The following is a 26,758-nucleotide window of genomic DNA, read 5'->3' as shown; positions in this document are numbered from 1 at the left end:
TGCAAGCATATGAGGCATTATAATATTAATATTCATAACATTGATCTTTCGTCCATCTTTAGTTCATAACCTCTATTTCAGTTCACTTCATCACTGGATGAGACACTTATTTCATAGCTATAGATATCGTTATTTATTTATCTACTGAGCTGGTTTGAAAAAAAAAACCAACTAATACTGCCGTTTTAATTTATACCATTTGTATGCTGAGTATTTGACTTTTTTGTTGTATTTACATGTTAACCTCAACATGTGGATATCCCCCCCCCCCCCCCAACATGTAAGTAATTTTTACTTGGTAAAATACCTGTCACGACCGAAAAGAAAAATTACTTTTATTTTTATTAATTAAACCAGATGGCTTACGTAACAGGATTTCTAAATATTTTAAACATCACAATTATTCATTTTGTTTCGATTGAGTACTCTCTCTTAAATGTTGTTAGTTAAATATCTCTAGAACCCTTAACCACCAACACATAGGCTACCCCGGGTGCCTATAAACTCGTCTGACAAGTTTTAATTTCTTGATGACTGTATATTATTATGTTAGAGCTTTTCAAATCTTTCATTGTGAAGAATCGGACCGTGTATATTTATACATCTTTACAATGTCAGACTATACCTAGTTTTTGTATTCAATTCTTGTTTTAGTTTCAGGCAGCATCCGTGATTAATATTATTGGTGTATTTAAATAACGTCATTATAAAATAGACAAATATATCTTTGTGAAGTCAGAGCACTATAACATAATGTTTGTAAATAAAAAGATGAATGTTTTTATCGTTATAATCTTTGTATTTTAACCACACCTCTCTTGTCAGCATTAATCTTTCTGTATTGTATTCCAATTGAAAGTGTTTTGTTTTTCTTTTTAGACTAGTACAACGAAATACCATTATTCCAGTATACATTGATGTACTCACACAAAGCAACGACTTTAGCATATTTTACTGAATGTGAATTCTGGGATTAAAATTTATTTTTACTTGCAGTTGGATTAAAATTTATTTTTACTTGCAGTTATCTTCTGTTATTTGAATTTATTTTTTTGTTTAAATTGATGCTTGTATAATGTTGGAGGGGGTTGTGGTTAAGGGGTCGTCCGTAAAAGATAACACCCTCATTGGGGGGGGGGGGAGATGGTGGGGGGGGGGGGGGTTCTGACTTTTTTGGATATATTTAACGTGGAAAGGTGGGGATTCAGAAAGTTTGACGTCATATTCTTGTACGTTACACAGAATTTTTCACCAAACTGAAATTTTTAGTTTTGTAAATTGTAATGTAAATATTGAACACGAGTATTTGATGTTTTGAGGAAATTCCTCCTTTTAAAAAAAGTAGGCCTATCAGTTTAAAGTTGTCGGGTTGAAGATGGGCTTTTTGCGACCATTGGGGGTGGATGGAGTAAAATGTTTTTAAAAGCTTAACCGAATGACCATAGTTTCTGATGACCTCTAACAGTTTATTTTTTTTTTTCTAAATAAAATCAATCCATGCTCAGAACTAGAACAGGAAATAGGATCGATTTTCATTGTGAAAAGTGCAAACAGTTTTGAAAAAAAATGTTACAGTTGAACTATTTTAACAATTAATTACTTAATTTAGCATATACTACCTAGTCAAACAAACGTTTTACACATAATTAGTTGCCTTTTTTTACTTGTTTGGTCTAAAGCTGGACCAAAAAAAAAATTAAACAAAAAAAAATGAATAAAATGAAATAATAACAAGTCCTGTGTCAGATTAGACAAAATCAAAAGATTCCACCATAGACACATTAGGCAGCCATTGTGTTTCTTCCTAATCCAATGATGGCCAAACACTCACACACGCATTAAACAGCAAGTTAAACCACCATACAACGTTCAAGTCAAGCTGAGAATTGCGAAATATTCGCGAACCCAGAGTTGTTGTATTGTCGATTAATTATTCATTAATTAGCGGGAAAAAATAATTTTCCGACAAATACCCCAACTTTCACATTGTAGTAATTATCTTAAATGTCAGACCAAAATCACGCAAATATTATAATTGCTTGATAATTGTGCAATACATGTTGGGGTTGTCATTGCTAATTATTTGTTTCTGTCGTCAAAATATTTGATATTTTACAGTCATTTTATTATAACCTGCAATAAAGTCTGACAAGTTCACGATTCTCTTTTTTTCTGGGTGCGGTTTACAACATATTATAATAGGATAATATGCTGTAGATTTAACGCATTAGTTGAATAGAAACAGGTCCCCTTGGTCGACCGAAAGAGCAGAGTTCATGCACTCACAGGCGTAAGCTGCACGTACGCACGACGTTAGCACTCACAACTATACCCCATACGTGAGCAGAACACTGGCAAACTTGTTCTTTAACTTAAGTACTTCATGAATATTCTGGGATCTACACCAGTGTTTCTTTCAGACTTTTTTCACCGGGGGGGGGGGGGGCACTTGCTATTTGGGGGTGGGGCGGTCCACATTTTTCGGGGGGGGGGGGGGGGCGGGCACTGGTTTTCTATATAAATCTTGTTCAGGGGGGGGGGGGCTTACCCCCCCCCCCCCCCCCAAGAGATGCCTGGAAGAAACTCTGATCTTACAAAGCTAAGATGGGAAACATGTTTGGCGATACTCGTTAAACTTGTTCTTTAACTAAAGTAGGCTACTTGTTTCAGTAAGTTGCTTGTTAGTACAAGTAAATAAAGAGAATTTTTTTCCCCATAATAGTACATTCGTGCACATCTCACAATGTCGTTATTTGTACAACGTTTATTTACATGTACGGCTTACATACTTTATTTACACAGAAACACTGGCATACGCTAATTAAAGACTCAAGTTTAAACAGAAATGTTGATGCTAATGAGACATAATGAGAAAATAAATGTTGAGGCTACAGATAAACAGTTATTGCGAAAATGTTAATGTTATTGATACCCAATTGGTATAAAGAAATAATGAGGTTACTGGTAAACAATTCAAAGCAATTAATTTTTTTTATCACGATAGAAGCAAATATAGGTTTACAATAAATTTCTAAAAAATTTAATTGAATCGTATTTTTAGTATTCTTGTTAAAATTTTGTAGGAACATTTACAGTTTCAAAAAACTTGATGTCAATACATAATCTCTATAAGCTTAGAAAAATGAGAACATAACGTCTTAGTGTTACACTCCGTTTTCTGTGGGCTTTTTAGTTGTCAATCAAAACAGTCCGAACGTAACTTTAATTGTCTGTTTACAGCAGAGGCGTAGCGAGGGGGGGGGGCGGGCATATGTCCCCGGGCGCCGACCTTGGGGGGGGGGGGGGGGGCGCCAGAAAGTTTGGGGGGGGGGGGGTGCAAATGAAAAGTTCGAGGGGTGGGTGCAAATCGAAAGTTTGAGGGGTGGGTGCAAATCGAAAGTTTAAGGGGTGGGTGCAAATCGAAAGTTTGAGGGGTGGGTGCAAATCGAAAGTTTGTCCCCGGGGGCCGGGAAGGGTCGCTACGCCTCTGGTTTACAGTCAGCTGCATCATGGAACATTTACAATAGAGCTAAAAAAAATAGCAGTAAGTCCCTGGGAAAATTAGAATTGTCTATATATTAAATGTCTAGGTAATCCTGCTCGCTCATCCATCCATCTCAAAGGTAACGCTTCTGTATAGGTAACATGCACATTCTTAGACAGGTATTAATTTATTTTTTCCCATATCTGTCTCATTCTTATTCAGTGAACATTCAAGATCTACAACTCACATAAAGCCTACATTTTGGTGGTCAGACTTTCTGCTATCACACATAGTACATTTTAAAAAATCAGCTTTTAATACAACAAAATAGCATCCGTTAAAGAGAAATTTTAACGCTAATATTGCTAGCCTGTCCAAAATTCCTTGTAGTAAACTTAGAGAATTCTAATCATCGAAATAAACATTTTTGATTATTGTTGACCCTTTCGTCTGATCTAGCAATGTTCATTCATTCACACAGAATAGACAAACACTTGATGAGCATCAATTAGAATATTTACCCACGCTAATGCACCCTGACGCTAAGTGGACCACTAGTCCATCCAGTCAGTGGCGTAGCGAGGTCGGGTGTTACCCGGTGCGGCGGTGCGGCACTTAATTTTCGATTTGCACCCCCCCTCAAACTTTCGATTTGCACCCCCCCCCCCCCTCAAACTTTCGATTTACACCCCTCTCCACCCTTGTCGGGATTTGTCAAATTTTCTCTTAAAAAAACTATTTAACACTCGAACTAATCACTTAATTAAGTGGAATTATCATTTTCTCTATATATTTTGCTATTTTTTGCCTTGGTGTCCCCCCCCCCCAATGGTGTCACCCGGTGCAGTCCGCACACCCCCCCCCCCTCGCTACGCCACTGCATCCAGTCACACAGCCTGAAGTACACTATTTATGCAGGTACATTTAGCACAATGAGTACAGACCTCACGCTAAACTAACTAAAACTTGCTGATCGTCTGCTAAACTTTGCGAGTCCGCACCACCATCTGACCCCAGCAGACGTCTCTGTTGCTCCAGTTGTTGCTTGCCAACCAGCTGACCCTGGGCGCGGAGCACGAGACATTCTTTCAGCTCCGAGGTGAATGAGCTCTGCTCCGTTGATTTGCCGAACACGACGACCACGTGACCGTCGTCCTGACGCGCCACCAGCACACGTTTGTGGTCTTTGACGGTTGTACCAGCCAGCGTGAACTTTGACCCCTGGAGAATGTTTTGTTTAAACTTTTAGAATCTGTTTTAAAAATATTCCCCAGCTTATTTTGAGGAAATTATGTTCGTGTAAAAAAAATGCATGCATTACGTAATACAAGGGCTGGTCATAGATCGCATCACACTCATGGAGGTGCGTGTCCGTGGAGGGGGTGGAGTGTCGGAGTTAAAGACGTGTAACGTAAAAGTTTTGCCTTTTAAAAACATAATGGTGAAAACAATTTTTTTTTCAAATAAAATATTCGTACTAAAAAAAAACATAATTTATAATAATTTAAGATTAAAACAAGATTTTCTATTTAAAAAAAAATACTAGATCTGTAGATATAGCAAACAGAGTTTCTTCCAGGCATCTCTTCGGGGGGGGGGGGGGGGGAATTTCCCCCCCCCCCCCCGAAGAAAATCTACCGCCCCCCCCCCTCTCCCGAACGAAATGAAATTTTAAATAAAAAATATATACTTTTAACAGTGTCCGTCGTCCGTCCCCCCCCCCTCGAAAAAGTCTACCGATCCCCCCGAAAATTTCAAGTGGACCCCCCCCCCCCGGAGAAAACAGTCTGGAAGAAACACTGATAGCAAAAAAGGTGGTTAATACATCCTATCAAGTTAAGCTTCTGGTAAAAGTAAAAAAAAAAAATGTGGTTAGTATTTTCTTACTTGACAAACCTGAACACAGAGAAACATATCGTTGTCAACTTGAATCTTGGTCATGCTCTTTCCGGGGTCGTACAAACACGTGACGATGGCAAAGCCTTCTGATTGGTTCGTCTGGAAAAATACCAAGAGGTGATGTTTTGAGAGACGACTACTTTATCATTAATCATCTTTCCCTGTTCATTCCCAAGACACATGGGGCAGATGAAGTACAGTTCATTTGTTTCAAAGACCTCGGTATATGAAGGGATAGTGTGGTGGTCAGCACTTCGCCCAGTACCCTGGTTTCTCTAACGAGGGTCAGGTACACATTAGAGCAGGGAAATTAATTATTAATGCGCTTTAATTAAAATTATTTTTAAAATTTCGAATAACATTGTATTAAAAAGCAGTGAAGCAGAAATAGCAGGAATGTTGTGGGACCAACTTGGAGGAATAGCCCTAAACCGATTATAATGGAGAGATGTCGTTGCGTTCCCATGCTCCACAAGGGACTCACTAGAAAGATGATGATTGCATTAAGACTCGGATTATCTTCAGTAACAAAATCTCTTGACTATCCTACTAAACCTCTGTGTACACTATATTGTATTGACAATAACAATACCATGTCACTCGCCCAATGACCTTTCACCTTTTACCCAAACCAAATCGATATCTAGAAAACGGACATGAGTACAGGCGAGCGATGAGATAGATCGATAACGAAGGGGAAGATGGGGTGGGTAGGTAGGGGCGAGGAGTTGGATCATCTCGATTCATCAACATTTGCTTTCAACAAACATAAGCAGCTTAATGACAAGCGCGATGATGCCGGCAATAACACAATGATTGTTTCTGTATGTGTTAAGAGGGAGCTGGGTGGTTGGAGGTTAAGTGAGATACTCCTGGTTTAAAAAAAAAGGTCGAGTGTCCGTGACTATTTTATCATAAAGAGTTTTTATCTCTTTGGTTCAACTACAAACATTTTGGAGCCGCTAGTCAGTCTTACAGTAAATCCGGTACTGTATGGTAGGGTAACACTTATGGTGTCCGAGGGTACACTAACACCACAAAAGCAACATAACTCAACGCTCGCTAAAGCAAGTGGTAATTTTTCCAATAAATGTCCCCTAAGGAAAGTAGTGAATCTATTTCTGTAGAGTGTACCCGACCTGAACCACAACAATAACAACAAAATACCTCAATGCCCTCTGAGGAAAGTTTTAGATTTCCAGTGAATCCGTTGCTGTATGATAGTGTATACACGACTTAACACGACAACAACATATCTCAATGCCCGCTAAAGAAAGTGGTTTTATTACCAATGAATAAGTTACTGTATGGCAGAGTGTACCCTACCCAACAACAACACCAAAAACATACCTCTATACCCCCAGTAAATCTCTGTGGAGTGTACCCAACCTAGAGTCTTGACAACATCAACAACAATAACAACAACAACACCAACATACCTCAACGCCCTCTGAAGCAGCCACCGGGTGACCCTGCAGGTTGTAGACGATGACCTTCTCCACCTTGCTGGTGGTGGTCAGGATGTGAAAGACGAGATCCTCCCACGACATGGTCCCCTCACCAGACACCATCGGCTGGACGATCAGATGACCTGGAATACATGACCACACAGTTGGGGCAGACGACAGGAAATAGTGTTTGAGATGTGCTAAATTTAGACGTGACGTAGTGGATGAATGGGGAACAAAATCTGGTATGGGAAAGTTCGCAGAGCCAGCATTCAGATTATATAAAGGATCACAAATAAGTTACACACAATGGTCTATTGCTCCTGAGGGGGTCTTTACATGATTAACCTCAAATGCATACACACATATAGCTTTACTTTAGTAAGTTGAAGTTAGATGGTGACAATTGAAAATAATTAAAGGGACGTAAGACCTAAGATGTTAACATTTGATGTGAATGTAAAATCACATTTTCTTATAGAATATATATATATATATATATATATATATATATATATATATATATATATATATATATATATATATATATATATATATATATATTTATTTATTTATTTATTTATATATATATATATAGGCTAATATTTGCCTTTATACGTACACAGATTTACACATGTATACAGTATTTCAATACATACATGTTAATATTATATATATATATATATATATATATATATATATATATATATATATATATATATATATATATATATATATATATATATGTATAAATGTATGTATATATATATATATACACACACTTACGTTATAGAAGAAATAGTATGCTGTGCTGTCTAGGAAACACTTTCTTCAAACAGTTCCTACACATCAAGTGTATCTCACATCAGCCTAACACGGCAAAGCTGCAAGACTAAAAACTGTCGAGCTATTTATAAGGTCGAGAAAGGACGGCACACATCAACAAACACGAATGCAAGATTGTGGTCGAGATGTACACACCGTGTTCTCTGACGTGTACACACCGTGTTGTCTGTCTCGTGTGTGAACACACGATGTTGTGTTTTTGTATACAAGCCAGGTAGATGGGGGAACAACCTTGACCTTGACGGAATATTTTCCCTGCACTGTTTAAAAGCGGGCGTTCTCATGCAGATTATACAGGGGCGGATCTAACAGGACATTTAAATGTAGAGCGTGCTAATAAGAAACACGTTTTACTAGAATCTACCAGCTACCTAGAACCGCCATGTTTTTAAATTAAAGCGAGAGACCTTACGATTGAAATGCAGGAATGTAGAATTACTCGTTGTTATGGGCAAGGAATCATCCGTAAAAAAAAAAAACGCTTTTTAAAAACGATCTTTACCTCCCCATCCCAATCGTCCTAAAAAGTTCGACTCCCTTTATTACAAATGACGTAACAACTACGCTTACCACATCAACACCTCCCCATAATTGCACATTTTTATATTTTTAAAACAATTTTTTTAAAGATATTTTACTCGGTCAACACCTAAAATGGAATGCAACACGGAGGGGTGGGTAGGGGCGCTGGTTAACATATACACTTATTATATAAAATTTATATGGGGCGCAGTGGCGTAGCGAGGTCGGGTGTCACCCGGTGCGGCACTTAATGGTGTCACCCCCCAGAGGCGTAGCGACCCTTCCCGGGGACAAATTTTCGATTTGCACCCCCCCCCCCCCTCAAACTTTCGATTTGCACCCCCCTCAAGTTTTTCTCTATATATTTTGCTATTTTTTGCCTTGGTGTCACCCCCCTAAATGGTGTCACCCGGTGCGGTCCGCACCCCCGCCCCCCCCCCTCGCTACGCCTCTGATGGGGCGGCATGTGTTGTAGAGCGCTAGGCTGCTAATCCAAAAGTTTCGAGTTAAAATCCGGTTCCAAGTCATTAGAACGTCCCTGAGTCCACCCAGCTCTAATTGGTATCTAATTCATGTTAGGGCCATAGTGCTGACCACACCTTCCTTTCATATGCCGAGGTCAAGAAAAATGAAATTCATTTGCCCAATGGATCGCTAGCTCTAATAATATTATTTTTTTTGTTTTCACCTGAGGTGGGGGAGTGGTAGACGTGCTCCAGTGCCCCCCCCCCTCTACCCCACAGAGCAACGCCTGAAAGAAACACAAATTCCATAGCTGAACATGATCGTGTTGCTGTTTCCACGTGCAAGTTAACTCCGCCCCTGCGCCAGTTAATCTCACACTACCCCCGGAAAACATTTTGTGCAAATCTCGATTTGTTTGTCCCCACGTCAATGTACCCGTGGTGTAATTCGTCTAATGGAAGCTAAATTAAATATAATCAGTGAAATAATTACTGTCGACACCGCGGGCGGTAGTTGATGAATGAATGACTGGCATGAGGGGGGTGGGGGGGACTCCGTGGTTGGGTGTTGACTGGTCGTGATGTTGGATGGAATTCTTGTTGGTGCCTCGATGGCTGGCATTGATGTCTGGGATATAGTACATGATGTGTGTACATGCTGTTTGGTATTGCGTACACGATGGTTGTAGGCTACATCATGTGATGTCAAAGGCTGCTGTTAAGTACATGATTTGTGTACATCTTAAGTGATATCAAGGTCTTTTATTGAGTACACGTTTGTACATATTGTGATATCAAGTACTTTTATTGTGTACAAGATGTGTGTACATCTTATGTTATATTAAGGTATTTTATTGTGTAAAATGTTTGCACATCTTGTCTGGCATCAAGGTCTGGTGTAGAGTACAAGATGTGTACATCTGTCTGTTATTGTGTACAGTTTTGTACATCAGTGCCACACATGATATCGACTGCTTATGTTGTCGAATATTTTTAAAGTGAAGATCTATCCAAAACAAAAGTTGGCACCCCTCTCCCCAAAATATGGGCTATATGGTGGATAGTGTTAGGGAAAACAGGGGCTTGTGATATTTTTAAAGGATAGGTCGGATATGGTGGGTTTGGTTGGGATAGTTGGCACATATGTTAGGATAAGTGGAACATGGGATATTTTGTTAGGATAGGTGGAGCATGGGATATTTAGTTAGGATAGGTAGAACATGGGATATTTGGTTAGGATAGGTGAAACATGGGATATTTGGTTAGGATAGGTAGAACATGAGGTATTTGGTTTGGATAGGTGGAACATAGGGTACCTCTTAGGGTATGAAACATAGGTAGTGAGAGTTATGAGTAGGAATTAGCTGAGTTATAAGAGGGATAAGGTACCAAGTCATACGATCATGAGTAGATCTATGTACAGTGTCTGAGGCAGTCTAAACACTAGAGGTAGTTACCAAACTAGTCTAGTCAATGTTTACTTCATCACCATTACAACTGATGCCTTGTAGTTTGCTCTGGGTTGGACAAAGGCTATGGAAGCAAACCCAAAATGAAAAGTAGGCTGAAACCGGGGTCAATGGCCTCGATGGTGCACTACCAGTCGACACGTATACTTAATTGTGTTGAAGGGGATCCCTTCCAACATAAAATTAACGAACGAAGGAGATCTCCCCGCAACCACCTAATTATCTTTTATCCTAACTACCAGCATTGATTTTAAAACCATTTAACTGACACAACATCCATTTAGTTGTTTAGTACCTTGGTTTATTTACACAATACAAAATCAACTAAGATATCGATCATTCAGTATATTTTACAATGCATAAAACAGCTATTGTGGATAACAACTGGGAAATAAATTAAAATACAGAGAGAAAAAAAATTAAATATAAACAGTGCATGATTCAATAATGAGACAAGGGGAAAGAACTGGTGAAATAGTTGAAATAGACTTATATCAACAGCATTAGATGTAGAATTGTTAATGTTATCTTAAGATAGACCAAAAGCAATAATAACATTCTTTTAAAAAATGTACTCTATTAGTTATAATTAGCTGTAACATTTTATAATATATAGTTGATATCACTTTATACTAACAAAAGGATATAAACAATATTTATCATTACAACTCATGAAACATCTATCACTGTATTGTAAAGGACTTGGGCGTGAAAAAACATTATTCTCAGTGTAAACGTTTAAAAATATAACCATTGCATCATATTTCGTCCTGCCATTTTTGCATCTGTTATTGACGTCAACAGAGAGGTAAAGTCAGCTGACAAACTGACGCAGGACAGAGGGTGAAAGATTTAACAACACGCCCTCCATTACTGCTGTTTCATACTCCGTTTAAACATCCTCATACACAAGAGGATACAACTACCTACATTATCAGTAACAATCTTACCACCATACTACAAGATTTAAAAAATAAAAAAAATAACACATTTATAATTGAAGATAAGAAAAAATGTATACATATTTCAAATGTGCAATTATTCAAACCATGTATAAGAAATACAAAAAAGCATTTCTAGGTTTTTGAAATATTTGGAATAAACATTGACTAGCATTTTTATCTGTAGAATATAAAGTAATGTTATACATTTACTTTCTGCTTCGTACATACACTACACCTACCCAGCCATCTTTGTCTCCATAAATTTTACACTATTAGATGCCTAGGTCTTTTAAAATTTCACACTATTCCATGCCCAGGTCTTTTAAGTCTAAAACAAAAGCTGATACTATTGCATGTTCTAACAAGCTAGTTCTTGTGTATCATGCACACATCCACAGCCAAGTCCATAGACTAATAAGGCAGACAGAAGGCATAAGCTCTATATAAACATGTAGAAATGTAATGGGTGTTTTGTGTATGGTGTATTTGTTTCTGGCCTGAACATTGTGGAAAAAATTCTCTCAAATGCTGTAGTATACATTTGATACTCTAAAACAATTTTCAGCATTACGTAAAATGCAAATTAATTTCTCTAATTAATTGCTAGCAGATATATGAACTAAAACTAAAATTCATTTCACAGATATAATGGCAAAAGAAGACACTTGAATTAAACTCAATATCTCTAATTAATTGCTAGAAGATATTTGAACTAAAATTCATTTCAACAATATAATGGTAAAAAAAAAACACTTGTAGTAAGATTAATTTCTCTAATCTAATACCTGAAGAAGATATTTGAACTAAAATTAATTTCTCTAATTAACTAATAGAAGAAGATCCTTGAAAAAAGTAAATGTTTCTAGTTGGTTGTCTATTAATTATCTGTATGATAACGATGCAATTTAATGATTCCAAGAAAGCTCTGAGCCCTTCACCAAGTAATATAGGCATAAAAAACTTGACATTTCTAATGAACAAATCCACCCCAAAAGTTATAAACAACAATATGAAGCTGATATTGGAAGAAATTAGAAGACAAATGTTAGCAGTAAAAAAAATCAGCAGCGAATTACAATAGTTCATTGTACTAGTATGGTTTAAAGACAAATATTTTTTTGTGTTCAGTGTTTTGTAAATGCAGAACTGTTTCTGGAGTTGTGTCCCTGCATTCTCACCAGAGTTAAGTTCAGGGTTGTTTCCCTTACACCAGTTTAGTCCTAACCCTCCCAGAATCAAACACTGAACACCAAAATGAGTTGTGTATCACAAGGTGGGAAAAAAATAAGTCAGGCAATGAAACATAAACAAAATATTTAGAAACGGCAATTAAGTATAACTGCTTTAAGTCTAGACTTTAGAAGCGTACTCACAATCTAGCATAAATAAAAATATAAAGCTATGTCTCCTTAAAAAAATAAACAATATGGCTTAGAATAAGTAACTGTAAAAAAATATATAATAAAACCACATAAGTGCATCTACATTGGTGTTAAAAAATAGTGAAAAATTTAGGTGCTGATGAAGAAATATTTCAATTACTTAAATTTTTCAAAGGTAAATATTTAAGAAATTGGGTTATAAATAGACTTTTTGTTTCCAAAATACAGTAGTTATTTTATTGTTTGAACAGCTGTTGGTTTATTGCTCATTGACTAGACTAGGTCTTGTTTGTATTGGTGGATATTATACTACACATCATCATTATCATCAGCTCAGCCGGTCTTAACAATCAAGTTTACAAAAAAAAAGTTATAAATTGTTATCCGATGTAAGCCTGTGATAGCTGCATAATGATAACAGACATGGAAATAAAATATAAACATTGTTGTGTTCAGGATAAACTTATGATGATAATCAGATAATAAATTGCTGTTAGTAAGGAGATACAAGGTGCGTTCTAACACAGCCTTGGCAAGTCATTTCCATCAAGGAAATCAAATAAAGAAAAGAATTTTCTTTCTTTTTGAAGTGATTTCGCGTATTGGGAGTAAAAAATAGCTTTTGTATCCTGCACAAAATCATTGTGGAGGATAAATTTTAAATTAAGGTACAACAGATCTATGTAGCTGAATTAGGAAACTAGAATAATGGCATTGTACATGTGGTATTTACAGTTGTAATAGAGGTTTATAAGCAAAAGTGACTTGCAAAACTGTGCATTGGTGGTAATAGGTTCATTTCTAACTTTAAAAAGTAGTCAATGAAATGTTACTGTATTAAAGAAACCTGGCCTTATATATTGACGTACAGTTCAAGACTCTGCCTGCAAATATTTTTACCATACAGTTCCAGGCTAGGCTGTTTCAAATGTCGTCTGGCAGTCGGCGCCTTCGCACTCGTCTGAAGAGCAGTGCCAGAGGATGCAGTTCCCCACGCAGTTGTAGCAGATGAGAAACACTGCCGCCAGGAAAACCATGCTGCAGATGGTGCAGGGCTTGCGCACCAAGAAAAAGCTGGTCAGGTAGAGGACGATGAACATGGCGTGGTTGTAGATGAAAGCTGGGTTCAACGGCTTGGGCATCAGAAGCACAGGGATCAGCCATTGGAGGCAATACATGGTGAAGCCACTTGAGTTTTTACTGGTAAAACTAAAAGCTGGGAGGAAAAATTTGATGCTTTTTTAAACTTTAGTCCTTCAAGGGATCCAACACAAGCATATGCATTATTGTAATCGGCATCCACTAAGGTAGTTTTTGTTCCAGTTTATTTGTGTTTGACTTGCTGCAGACGATAAAATACTATTCAGGCTGTTTTGTTTTTAATAAAATTAGTATCTGAAAGCAAAAATAAAAGTGAAATCAGTCATTGGTAATCAGCAATAAATTAATTTAATGGCATCAATCCAGTTAAACTTTTGAATGGTCACTGTAATACTTTAAGCAGTTTTTGTGGGTTATTTAAAAAATAGTTAAAAAACAAAATTAGGCAAAAAAAGTTGATTTTTCCAACATCGATAATAGTATCAAAATCAAACTTATACTGATTAAAAAGGTTGTTAAATTACAATAAGAATGATTCATAACATTATAAACATAAAAAAACCATGCTAAAAATAGTGCTAAACATGTGGTGAGGGGAAATAAAGTCACAGAAAAAACTCACAAATATGTTTTTTTAAGGAATGTAAACTTTCTTGATTATAATTGTAAAAGATTTTGCGTTTATAAATACAGGTGATGTTTTAAACAATATTGTTTTCAATTATAAACCAGCTTTTATCACCTCTTTTATTAAAAACTAGACTACCAGAAGAAATATAAAACAAACAACTAAACACTTTATCAATGCCCAAGCTTAACCAGTGGCCTAAAAAATCAAGTTTTAACTTATTTATTGGTCGTCAGATATGTCAATATTGAAAATTTATATGGTTGGAACCTAGAAAAAAACAGATAAATTTAGAATGGTGGTTTATACTTTCTGAATAATTAGGCTTATTACTTTGCCGAACAAAATGTTAATAAATAATTAAATAAATATAGTAGGCCTAGCCAGTATAGGCCCCTAATAACAAACTCCATGCAAAGTTTTTTTTTAATAGATAGAAGTACCTAGGACCTAGATTCTAGATCTATAACTCTAGATTCTTGCTAGATCTAGATTCTATGTCAATCTATAAAATCTATGATTATGATTCTGTCACGTGAAGATGTGATATTTTCCTGAAATAAAAATGCAGAGGGTGGGGAAAAATGAAAAAGAAGACTTGTTGTTAGTTGTAGCATTGCCATTCATTAACTAGTTAGATCTATAACTAGTATCAGACTCAGCTATTTTAAATTCTCCTTTTTGGTTAGATTCTAGATCTAGATCTATGTATTTTATAGGAACAGCATAGACATCATAGAGACGAATCAATCTGTCTGCCTGCAGCAAGAACACTTCAGAACAGTTGAGAACAGCAAGATAAGAGATTGTTCAGAAAAAACCTAAAGTAGCGATTTACTTTGTCTAAATCACAAATGAATATCCGATAGTTAAATAACACCTTTAGACTATATGTTTAGGGACTACATTAACATTCAAATGAATATGAGCAGTGAAATATTTAGATCTAATATTTCTGTGACCAACACGCAGAATTTGATATCAATATTTGTAAACAAGTCAAGTGATCGTATACATTGGGTCATGCTAAGTACCACAACTAGCCATCTGTAAATGAAAATCAACGAAACAATAAGGACATTCCTATAAATTTCTAATGTTGTCAATATATTACATTTTTAGCGCAATTTCCATTCTGGAGAATTGCGTTTATTAACTCGTCATTTCTGGGAATGGATGGATCAGAGTTTCTTCCAGTTCGCCCCCCCCCCCCGAACATTTTTTACCGCCCCCCGAAGGAAATGAAATTTATATAATTTATATAGAAAATATATACTTTTAACAGTGTCCGCCCCCCCCCCCCCTAAGAAAGTTTACCGCCCCCTCGAAAATTTCAAGTGCCCCCCCGGAGAAAAAAGTCTGGAAGAAACACTGGGATTAATGGATGTGTGTCCGCAGCTTTAAGTCGTCTTTTAGTCGTATCTCCTCCTCAACGAAGCAATATCGAGGACTAGTTCCAAAGCAAAAATGTTAAGCAAGTTCCGAGGATGATTGTGGGCCAAAAAGATTACCGGAATTCCTTCCTGGATTTCCCGGAAAAGCCAAAAAACATGGGGAAAAAATGCAGTTTTTGGCCCATATCTCGGCAACAAGACCACTTAGCGACTTGAAACATTTACCAATCGATTCCTGCCATTATTTAGAACAATATTGCCGAAGAAAGTTTTCAAAAATATCCTTTCGTTCAGTCACAAATAATTAATTTCTTCTAATTTGTATTGTCTAAGATTATTAAGAATATACAAATATTTCTAGCACAAGCACACCGGCTGAGGCAGTCGCTAGTGAGAGGTAACGTCACGCTGCCATTGGCCAGACTCGCGCAGATCTCGCGAGGGGGCGGGGACTAGCTCTGCTCGTGTGGAGAGAAACGAAAACGAAAATGGGGGGCAAACATCTACGGGTGATTCGTTCGGTCACAAAAAAATTAATTAAGGAAATTGTGCTTAAATTGTCACTAGACTTTTTATTAACTTGTTTTTATTGGGGGCAGGTCGGACTAATAGAGAGATAGTGAGGTAGTTAAAGGTAGATCTAGGTGTTTGTGAAAATAGGGGAAAAATAGTCAAGTGAAAGATAGACATAGATCTACTCACTGTCTTAATTTGTCTTATTTTTTATCATTTACATAATCAAATACGTTTTGCATAAATACTTCTGTTATTTGGTCTCTATTTTATTGCTATTTTACTCTCTGAACCAACATTCGTACGAAAAAAAAAATCCATCGCCAATTCTCAACACACTGGTCCTCACGTCATGTGCTATAAACTATGGTATATAAATACTTTATATTTTATAACTGCTTAACATTCACCACGAATTTTATAGTTTTTGAATAGCTCCAACAATCTTTCCATTTACTCAGTTTCTCTGAAACGTCATTTCAATCTTTTATAAATGATGGAGATATATCCGTCGCTGATTATAATGCGATATGGATATACATCCTTTAAATAGAGAAACAGGTCATTGTGTCTATGTGCGCTGCACCACTTGGTACAAATACAGGAAAGATACGGAAAGGGGCAACATCTATCACTTTTAATTAGCTTCATTTTTACTATCTCGTATATGCGAAGTATAGAGAATGTATTGTAATCGTGCAAAAAAAAAAAATCGTTTTACACCTCACTGACACGAAAAAACATAATTTTGCAATCTTGTCCGTATGTCTGTGTGTGTGTGTGTGTGTGTGTATAAACACGATTACTTGAGTACCGTTACAGCTAGGTTGATGAAATATCATATATAAGTATTTTATCAAAATCGTAGATCCGTATCAACTTTTGAGCGATTTCCGATAACTGGAAGTGGTACTTTTTCTACTTTGAATTTTTCAAAAGCCTATAACTTGAGTACTATTTCAGATAGATAAATGAAATTTCACATGTAAGTAAAAGATCTAATTCTCTACCTTCTGTCAAATTTTGAGTAATTTCCGTTGACCAGAAGTACTAATTTACGCTATTTCCGATTTCTCAAAAAAACGCACGTAAATTTATAAAGTACTAATAATGCACTATTATGCACATTTTATTAAGCGTTCACTTAGTGTGCAATTCTTTTTTTTTTACGAGATTCCATCCTAATATATAATAGACTATGTGCGCACTTCTCTCTCTCTGTCTGTCCGCAAAATATTTTCGCCGGATATCACGTCAGAATCGGCAGCGATATATGGATACCTTTATACGGACTTTTGTTGAAAATAATATGTTAGATGTTTTAAATGTATAACCACAATTTTATTTAAAGAAGAAAAAAAAATAAAGGCGTATTCGAATGTAGAGAAACTGTTTTAATTATGCAACAGGAAAAGCGTTTATAGTTGTGAAAAAGAATGCACAAAACAGTGACGTCACTAATGTTTATACATTAACTAATGACGTCATCTGCCGTGTTTAGAATAAAAAGAAATGAACTATTTCATTCAAATTTGATTTAGATCTACGTACGCTATAAAATTTATACAATACAATTTTGCTCTGGCTTAACTTGAAAAAAAATTCTATTGGGATTCTAGATCTAGATATTCTAGATCTAGATATTCTAGATCATCTAGATATTCTAGATCATCTAGATCTAGAGATTCTAGATCATCTAGATCTAGAGCAGAGTTTCTTCCAGGCATCTCTTCGGGGGGGCGAAGCCCCCCCGAAAATTTTTTACCGCCCCCCCCGAACGAAATGAAATTTATATAATTTATATAGAAAATATATACTTTTAACAGTGTCCGCCCCCCCCGAAGAAAGTTTACCGCCCCCCCGAAAATTTCAAGTGCCCCCCCCGGAGAAAAAAGTCTGGAAGAAACACTGATCTAGAGATTCTAGATCTAGATCTAGATGATCTAGATCTACGGAAAAACTAGACTTACACCGATGTAGGCCCTACCTAGATCTAGAATCTATTCAAATAATATATTTCTATACTAAAGTATTTCAGGCCTTGATTACTTTATTGAAATCTTTGTTTATCTATGCAATTTGCTAATCTCTATAATATATAAAGCAAAGTTGTCGGGTGCCCGATAGGGCACTTCCCGGCGCCGCAGGCACTTCTAATTTGGCAGGATCTAGCCTTGGGGCGACAGAACACGGGGGCCGGTTGGCCGAAAAGTCTATGATGAGGGGGTCAAAACTGACCTCGACTGACTGGCGGCTTATATGAGCTATAAATCGAAAAAAAATGTCCACGTAGGAACCTCTTCATAACTCCTGAGGTCGTAGACCGACCCTCGGGCGAATTAATTAAGCATTCAAATTCTCAATGTTTTCGAAAGCCTAAGCGAAGCTGGGCAGCATGCATGGTAAAATAATAAGCGGCAAACCTAAGGCGCAGGAATTTGAAATGAATGTAAAGATAAGCAACGAATTATCTCCCATTTGAAAATGCAAATACCAAAATTTTATTCAAGGGAAATAATTTTCTCAAGGATCGCTAAAATAACCAAGTGTAACTAAGTCATGCCTGAAAAACACAATAAAACACTGTAAATTTCATTACTTAATAATTATAATGAATCTTTTGTATTTTCTATGTAACCTTGTGAAAACAATATATTTTACCTATTGAATACTTAACTGTAGGTTCTGTTTGAATCTCTAAAAACGGTAGCTTTATTATAACATACTTCTATTCAGCTTCGATGCATTAATTTTTTTATTGCGATGTTGTATATTTGTTACATATAAAATTTTGGATCCCCTAAAGGGATGCTTTCAAACAATCAAACGGGTAACTGTTTTAGACATTGCTGGATTTATTGAGTAAATATAAAAAAAATATATATAATTTGAAATACCAAAAAGTTCACGGTTAGATATAAATATAAATTCCATCCTATTTAATATTAATACTAATAGTTTCGCTGTCTGTGTATCTATGTATCTATCTGACAAGAACGCTCTGTCTGACAAGAACGCTCTAGAGAAAACACAAGGAAATTAAAAACATGCATAGTATTTCGAAAAACGAAGTATGACGTCGACACATTTAGCATAGAGTTGAAAATAATCTCAAGGCGGAAAGTGCACACAGTAATATAATGACGTCATTGATTATCGCGTAAACATTGAATAAAAAGGAAATGTTGTCTAATCTAAATGGTTTGCGTGAAGAGTTTCTTGCATACAATTCTTCGGGTAGGGGCGAAGCCCCACCCCACGCGTAAGAACGTCTGAGCCCCCCCCCCCCTCCCCAACTCAAAAGAAATTTCTTCATCGATACTCTATAATAAAATTGCCGCCTAATTAATGTGTCTAATCTAAAAAGTGGTTTTCTTGCAATTTCTTTAATGCAATTCTTCGGGTAGTGGCTAAGCGCGACACCAGTGTTTCTTTCAGACTTTTCCTCCCCGGAGAGGGGTGGGGGTACTTGGAATTTTCGGGGGCGGGTGTAGAATTTTCGGGGAGGGGGCGGACACTGGAAAAAGTATATAATTATATTTCGTTGAATGGGACGGTAGACATGTTTTTCTTTTAGAGGGGGTGGGTGGGGGGTGGGGTGTGTGTGTGTGGGGGGGGGGGGGGGGGTGAGTGGGGGGTGGTTTTAATTTAGACTTTTTCCTCCCCGGAGAGGGGTGGGGGGTACTTGAAATTTTCGGGGGCGGGTGTAGAATTTTCGGGGAGGGGGCGGACACTGGAAAAAAGTATATAATTATATTTCGTTGAATGGGACGGTAGACATGTTTTTTTTAGGGGGGTGGGTGGGGGGGTGGGGGGGGGGGGGGTGTGGGGGGGGGGGGGGGGTGGGGTGAGTGGGGGGTTTAATTTAGACTTTTTCCTCCCCGGAGAGGGGTGGGGGTACTTGAAATTTTCGGGGGCGGGTGTAGAATTTTCTGGGAGGGGGCGGACACTGGAAAAAGTATATAATTATATTTCGTTGAATGGGACGGTAGACATGTTTTTTGGGGGGGGTGGGGGGGGTGTTGGGGGTGGGGGGGTGGTGTGTTTTGGGGGGGGGGGTGGGTTGGTTTTAGTTTAGAGAAAAGAGACAGCACTATCAACCTAGCGCCCGGTGTATCCTTCCTCAACGGGCCATTTTTCTCGTTATATATTAATACTTTAAGAGTGGTAATATAGATTGTTAAAAAACTAAATATTTTTCAACCAGAGGATGCCTACCTTTCTCTGTAGTGTGTTCCGCACTGAATTGAAATCATCTAACTTACGATAAACTCGACTACTCGATATAGGCCTACTCTACTACATTTACAACACATATCAAGCATAACTAGACTCGATCCTCCAGAACTACGACACCAACTCGTTTAACTTCACCAAGCTCTACAAACGGTACTCTTAATCAACAACGATTTAACTGGACCTACTACTGTTAGGGTTGCCAGGTGTCCAGTTTGAACTGGACAGTCCAGTATTTGAGCAGACTGTCCAGGATAAAATAAATATAAATACTGGACAAGTATATGAATAATACTCTGTTACCCCCCTTCTTCTGCTTTGCGGCATACCTGAGAAGGGAAGGATGGAAAGGTGTCCAGTATTTTCGGAAAAGGTATCTGGCTACCCTAACTACTACACTGTAACAGTCAATATCTATATATATAATTCTCTTCTTCGAGCCGTTAGAAAACAAGCTGCAAACGCTCTCCCTACCTCCCCACCCCTACATGGTTTTAGTGAGCTGTGTTCACTCTAAATGTTTACAAGCAGAGCCAACGATTTTAAACGTATGGGGGGGGGGGGAGGGGGAGGGGGGGGGTTATGGTCCTTAACGAGCTACTTATAGTGTTTTAAAGAAATATTTTCAGTGTCAGCGTTGGTACTGTTGAATTCACAAATTATGAATTATTGAAAATTAGAAACAACTAAATAGCGGCGTATGTTATGCCGCGGGCCGGCTCGTACAATATAATTCAATACCTTAATACCACATAAATCGATACTCCCGAACTCAAGAACTACGATACTTTATCACCTGCATTCTCATTTCTCTATTACCAATCAGATTCCACTAGACCTTCAACTATAAAACAGCCGAATAAAAATTATGATACTTTAACACTTCTATACTTTACACCTACGAAACAATATCAGCAACAGCCTTCCGCCGTTACTCCCAAATCTAAACGATTCATCAAAACTTACCAAACAAGTACAATACTTTGAACACCCAGTCATACAAAACTCTGTTGTTCACCAAGACAGATTTCTAATTCAAAGTCATAGAAAACGAGACTTACAAGCCCTATTAAAATTAAATAACCGTTTGAAATGTTCGAAATTTAAAAAACGAACTTATTTAATCGTTTTCTACATCAATTATGTGACACCAAATTAAAAAGGCAAAGTGACTGGTAAAAAGCGCCCCGACCTTTCAAAATTAGTGAGGTGGGGGTTGCATTTTCACCATCGCGAATAAATATAGGCCTATATCAGGGGTTCCCAACCCTGTGCCCGCGGGCGCCATGGCGCCCGCTGAACGATTCATATGTGCCCGCCTCTCACTATTCGACAGAGACAGAATTTTTTTCATAAACATTATTTTAAAATACGATTTATTTTTATTCATTTGTTACAGTTTTAATTTTTTTTTGACTGCCTAGGTTTATTAAATATGTTCGATACTTGTCCCAACTTGTCTAGCGGCGAGCCAGACTGCACTACTTACGCTAGCCTGGAACGGCTAGTGCCATTTGAATCATTTTTCAGTTCGACATATTTATGCGAATCATTGTTTTCAAACATGAACTTAATAAAATCAAGATATAGGCCTATATCTCGACTCACCGATGAGCATCTTTATGATTGTCTGCTCACAGGATTATTGTCATACGCTCCTAATTATGAAGCTCTGGCCAATGAAATGCAATGCCAAAGATCACATTGACTTTATTATATTTTTTAATTAAATGTTTTCTTTTGTATTTATGTGTTTTGTTTACTTTCTTTACGTTTTGTAAATACATTTCACTGTGTGTATGCAAATTGAAAAAAAAAATGCCAAATAATTTTATTATTTTGAAATATTTTTGTTTATTATTTATTAATACATTATGTCTATAAGAAAATAAGAAAATAAATTATGGGAAAATGACAAGTTATGGAAGGAGTTTGTCGATTTAAAATAGGTGGTGCCCGCCACCCTACCGATATTTTAGAATGTGCTCTAGAGTAAAAAAAAAGGTTGGGAACCCCTGGCCTATATGGACCTAATTTTGGGGTGGGATGCAAAATTGATAGTTCGTCCTGGGTGCCAAAATAGATCGCTACTCCGTTATAAAAGCTATTAATTATTAGGTACTGTTTGATAATAGCGATTAAACCTTTTGCGCTCCTCTAGGGATTGCGCCCTAGGCGACCGCCTAGTTCTATTATAAAAAGTTTAATTAAAAATGGATTACAAATATTGTCAATGTCCTGAGTTGCCATCCCTCGTAGTTTTATATTAGAATATCCGAGAAAGTTTAAGGGGAGATCACTCCCGGTTTATTAGAAAACATTATGGAAAATTCGAATGGTATAAACGTTTTTGCGCAAAGTGTATTACTATTAAAGGCTGCAGACGTCAATTGTTACAATTAAGCCACTTATATTAGTTTTCAATTTTGCGCTTACCTCGGTAAGAGTGAAGAAAAGGACTGCAAATTATTGAAGCAACTGGAATAAGAAAGTTTACTTGCAAGACATGGACATTAAAGATACTGATAAAGAAAAATAACCACTTAATATTATATTTTAAAATAAGATATGGAAAAGAATTGAATTTTAGTTTGTTTAATGTGCACTAGAATGAACTAAAACACATGTTATTCATTCAAACCAGTCAAGTCTTATTATTCAAGTGCTATTTATCGAACAGAAAACATTCAACTGTAAATATTACTTAAGTTTATTATAAATCACTTTAATACACCAGGTTTTATACCAGGTTACATACAAATGAATCAGTCCAAGAACAATGGTTCGACCCCGGAGTACTGGTAGTTTAATTTATACGGAATTATTTATTCCGTGTGATGCTGCACGCCTCTTATGCTTAAATTCCTCTTTTACGATCCATGCATTTAAATTGTAAAAGCTGCTTTTTTGGGAGTTAATTAACCATTATTTTTTTAAAAAATTAAAAACATGTATTTGTCTCCAGCATACGAGAAGTCCAATAGACAGTTGGTTGAATCTGTGATATGTAGTACGAAAATATCGATTTCTGTCCCTGAGTATGAGTACGCAATGCGTTTCTCAGCCTTTTCGAGTAGGGGATAGTGAAGCTATCCACACGATTTGATTGATTCAAACATTTAAAGCCCAATAAATAATAATAACCAGTAAAACATGTAAGTAAAGGATTATGTGGGGGCTCTTAAAAATGAGGGCCCTGGACTCCTGCTTTGTCAGCCCCCCCCCCCCCCCCCAGCTAAAATCCGCCATCGATTGAGGATTATTTACCGATTGATACAAACGATTAGATGTCTATGAAGAAGAAGCAGCCAGAATTTCGTGGGCCAAATTTGGAAGAATCGCCCCAAAACCGAGTACGAAGACATTTTGTGGTTCCAGCCCTATGCTCCATAACGAAGGATCATAATGATGATACACATTTGTTAGTGATTAAATTAAAATTAAGTGCACAATTAGGGTGTAAATTGAAGAGGGCTTCCCTATAAAGCCCGCGTTTGAGTTTTAAAAATGACAGGTGGTTTAGTAAACGGTTTTTCCCTCAGACCATCCTCTTCCGCCCCCCCCCCCCACCCCTCCCCCTCCTTGCCCTTCAGGTCATATGGTGAAACCTTATAATTCTTAATCCTAACCCCGGTCATAACTCAAACCTATAAGTTCAAAATTAATTGTTACCTAACTTATCAACTATTTTAACAGGAAGAGGCCCGCGGGCCCAAAGTCGTGAACACAAAATATATCTCGTTTCATCACACTAAGCCGGAATAGGAAGAAACCTCAAACAAAATATTTGTTGATTTTCATTTTATTCAAACAAAATATTTGGGGCTTTTCACTATAATCAAACAAAATATTTGTCTTTTTACTTTAATCAATATCTTGTCAGTTAAAAAAAAATATTTTTTTTTCTCCGGATCACAGGTATGACCTATTCCCCAACCAACGTTTTCCCTTGACAGGTGAGGTCACAGGTCTATTTCCCTTGACAGGTGAGGTCACAGGTCTATTTCCCTTGACAGGAGAGGTCACAGGTCTATTTCCCAACGATCTGTAGCATGCTGGCATCGAAGCCTTCGTCTCCCTGGCACTTGGTGATGGGCGTACAGCAGTCTGGGTAAGGTTTGCTTTCATCCCTGTAGTGGTAGCACACTGTCGTGTTGAGCTCTAGGGCGTACACGCCACAGCTGTGGGGGGTAAAGGGTTGAATGGTTGTAGTTGCTACTCAAAGGGAATGGGACGGTGGTGGCCTAGCGGTAGAGCGCTAGACTTAACCCGAAAGTCCTGAGTTTGAATTCGGGTTCAAGACAGTAGATTGTTCCTGAGTCCGCCCAGCTCTAAAACAGGTGAACTTCAGTTGCCCCATGGACCGCTTGGTTTGAAAAAGGGACCTTTACTTACTTAAAAGGACACAAAGGGGCGAAGTTTGCACCTAACATCCGTGCATATACATGAATATATATATATATATATATATATATATATATATATATATATATATATATATATATATATATATATATATATATATATATTACGCACACTGACAGACACACAAGTATAACACACTTATTGTGTGAATATATTCCATTGCCATTCGCGTGTGATGAAAGAATAAGAAACACATTAGATGAACCTCTATAGGATACACCTCGACTTGGATGTTCTGTGTAGCGGACATTATTGAATTACTGACTCTATCAAATAAGTAAAGTATGGCTTAGTAGTCCTAATAGACCATAGGATGATTGCGCATTGGAAATGCAAGATCCAAGCCTGGGACAGAGCAGGTACACTTAAAATATGCCAGTAAAACCAATTAAAGACTCACGTGTAACAGGTGTATCGGTTCTCATGGCAGTCACATTTCTGGCATCCTGCAGGGGTACCAGGACTCTCCAGGTTTGTGACCATCTGGACATTCACCTGTGGAATTGATTCTAGAAAGTTCATTGATGCATTTAAAAAAAAAATACTCTCAAAGCTGTTCTAAAATTTACCGGTTGAATCAATTATCGATTGGTGACGCGTTTAAAAAAAATATTACGTTTAAATCTGTAGTAAAATTTACCGTTACGATTAATTTACAAGCGACCTTTTATATACAATTAAAAACGGTAAATATAAATCTGTCTGAAAGTTAAATTACAAAATACAGAAGACAGAAGTGTTGATTTGTGAATGGTATAATACACGTAGAGCTAGCCAGAATGTAAGCTGGTTTTCATAATCCTTAGCAAAACAAAATTCTTGCTGTTCGAATTTTGGGGTATAACATTCTAAATGCAGAAATGGATGCTCAAATAGTATATTTTAACTAGTAATATTCTCATATATTTTATATAGATATAATTTCTGTATTTTTAGATCTGTTTACATGGGACAAACGCACACATTCTTACCTACTCCTATAGACACAGCGCCCTCTGTGGTGATGCCGTTAAAAGCAACAAGACTCGCGATAACTAACGATACTTGGACGAGCATTTTCTATGAAAGTTGAAACAAAAAAAATCAGCTTTAAGAGAAATAGTTAGAAACTTGTTTTTATATTAGCGTAATGTTTGAAAGCTTGTGATTTTATTTAAACAATTATATTTGTTATTGTTTTCTTCAGTAGAGATTTCACCAGGCTCTAATTACAAGAGAGCATTAAATCAAAGTTCATGTTTTGTGTGGATTGTTAGTTGTTGGCTAAATATAGTGATATACCACAAAGTTCATGTTGGTGGATTATTACTTCATGTTAAGTATATTGACAGACCAGTAAAAATACATCTCCCTTTAAAACCTAATGATCCATAGGGCAGAAGAAGTAGAGTTCACGTGTCTTGACCGCGGCGCGGCATATGAAAGGATAGTGTGGTCAGCAATATGCCCAACCGCCTACAATTTCCTTAACGTGAGTTGATATACCAGAATTGGTTTAAATTAGCCTCTAGTCCAGTAATTCTTAACCTGGTAATTCTTAACCTGGGTTCGATCGAACCCCAGGGGTTCGGTGAGTCAGTCTCAGAAGTTCAACAGAGGTCAAGAGACACAGCCGACTCCTAAGATTCACGTTCGAATTTTGTCCAGTGTTTCTTCCAGACTTTTTTCTCCAGGGGTGGACTTGAAAATTTCGGGGGGGGGGGGGGGGGGGGGCGGTCACTGTTAAAAGCATATATTGTCTAGATAAATTCCATTTTGTTCGGGAGGAGAAGGGGGGGGGGGGGCGGTAGACTTTCTTCGGGTAAGGGGGAGGGGCGAAGAGATGCCTGGAAGAAACTCTGATTTCGTCAGTGCGGACGATAGAACTATTAAGAAAGTTTCGGCGAATGAACTAATGAAACTAGTGGGGTTCGGTACCTCCAAAAAGGTCGAGAATCACTGCTTGTCTCTAGTTGAACGACTTTTGTTATGCTTCGTTAAATAAACACTACTTGCAGACAAAC

General features: G+C 37.2%; 1 protein-coding gene and 2 long non-coding RNA genes across 4 annotated transcripts in view; all 3 read right to left on the bottom strand.

Moving 5' to 3' along the window:
- Positions 1–4,396: 4,396 nt before the first annotated feature.
- Positions 4,397–7,859, bottom strand: LOC131932649 (uncharacterized). 2 transcript variants are annotated; one of them, XM_059289588.1, is made up of 4 exons: positions 7,618–7,859; positions 6,823–6,974; positions 5,372–5,482; positions 4,397–4,705 (listed from the first exon to the last, which is right to left on the bottom strand). In XM_059289588.1, the coding sequence occupies exons 2-4, from the start codon at positions 6,952–6,954 to the stop codon at positions 4,430–4,432; spliced, it is 519 nt and encodes a 172-aa protein (XP_059145571.1). In that variant the 5' UTR covers positions 6,955–6,974; positions 7,618–7,859; the 3' UTR covers positions 4,397–4,429. The 2 variants fall into 2 exon arrangements, with proteins under 2 accessions (XP_059145571.1, XP_059145572.1); XM_059289589.1 differs by having other exon boundaries at positions 5,381–5,482.
- Positions 7,860–10,466: 2,607 nt separating this feature from the next.
- On the bottom strand, positions 10,467–15,213 carry LOC131932652 (uncharacterized). The gene is made up of 2 exons (XR_009384650.1): positions 15,026–15,213; positions 10,467–13,853 (listed from the first exon to the last, which is right to left on the bottom strand). It is a non-coding gene; the product is annotated as an uncharacterized LOC131932652 (long non-coding RNA).
- Positions 15,214–24,233: 9,020 nt separating this feature from the next.
- LOC131932654 (uncharacterized) overlaps positions 24,234–26,758 on the bottom strand; it is a 3,205-nt gene continuing 680 nt past the window's right edge. Inside the window, exons 2-4 of the long non-coding RNA XR_009384651.1 lie at positions 25,727–25,814; positions 25,156–25,250; positions 24,234–24,511 (exon numbers count right to left, since the gene is read on the bottom strand). This is a non-coding gene — a long non-coding RNA (uncharacterized LOC131932654). The remainder of the gene's footprint in view (positions 24,512–25,155; positions 25,251–25,726; positions 25,815–26,758) is intronic.

Source organism: Physella acuta, unplaced genomic scaffold, assembly GCF_028476545.2.
Source record: "Physella acuta isolate Inbredline_101_S28 unplaced genomic scaffold, ASM2847654v3 ptg002245l, whole genome shotgun sequence".
Lineage (NCBI taxonomy): Eukaryota > Metazoa > Mollusca > Gastropoda > Physidae > Physella > Physella acuta.
This window is presented reverse-complemented; position numbering and strand designations above follow the sequence as displayed.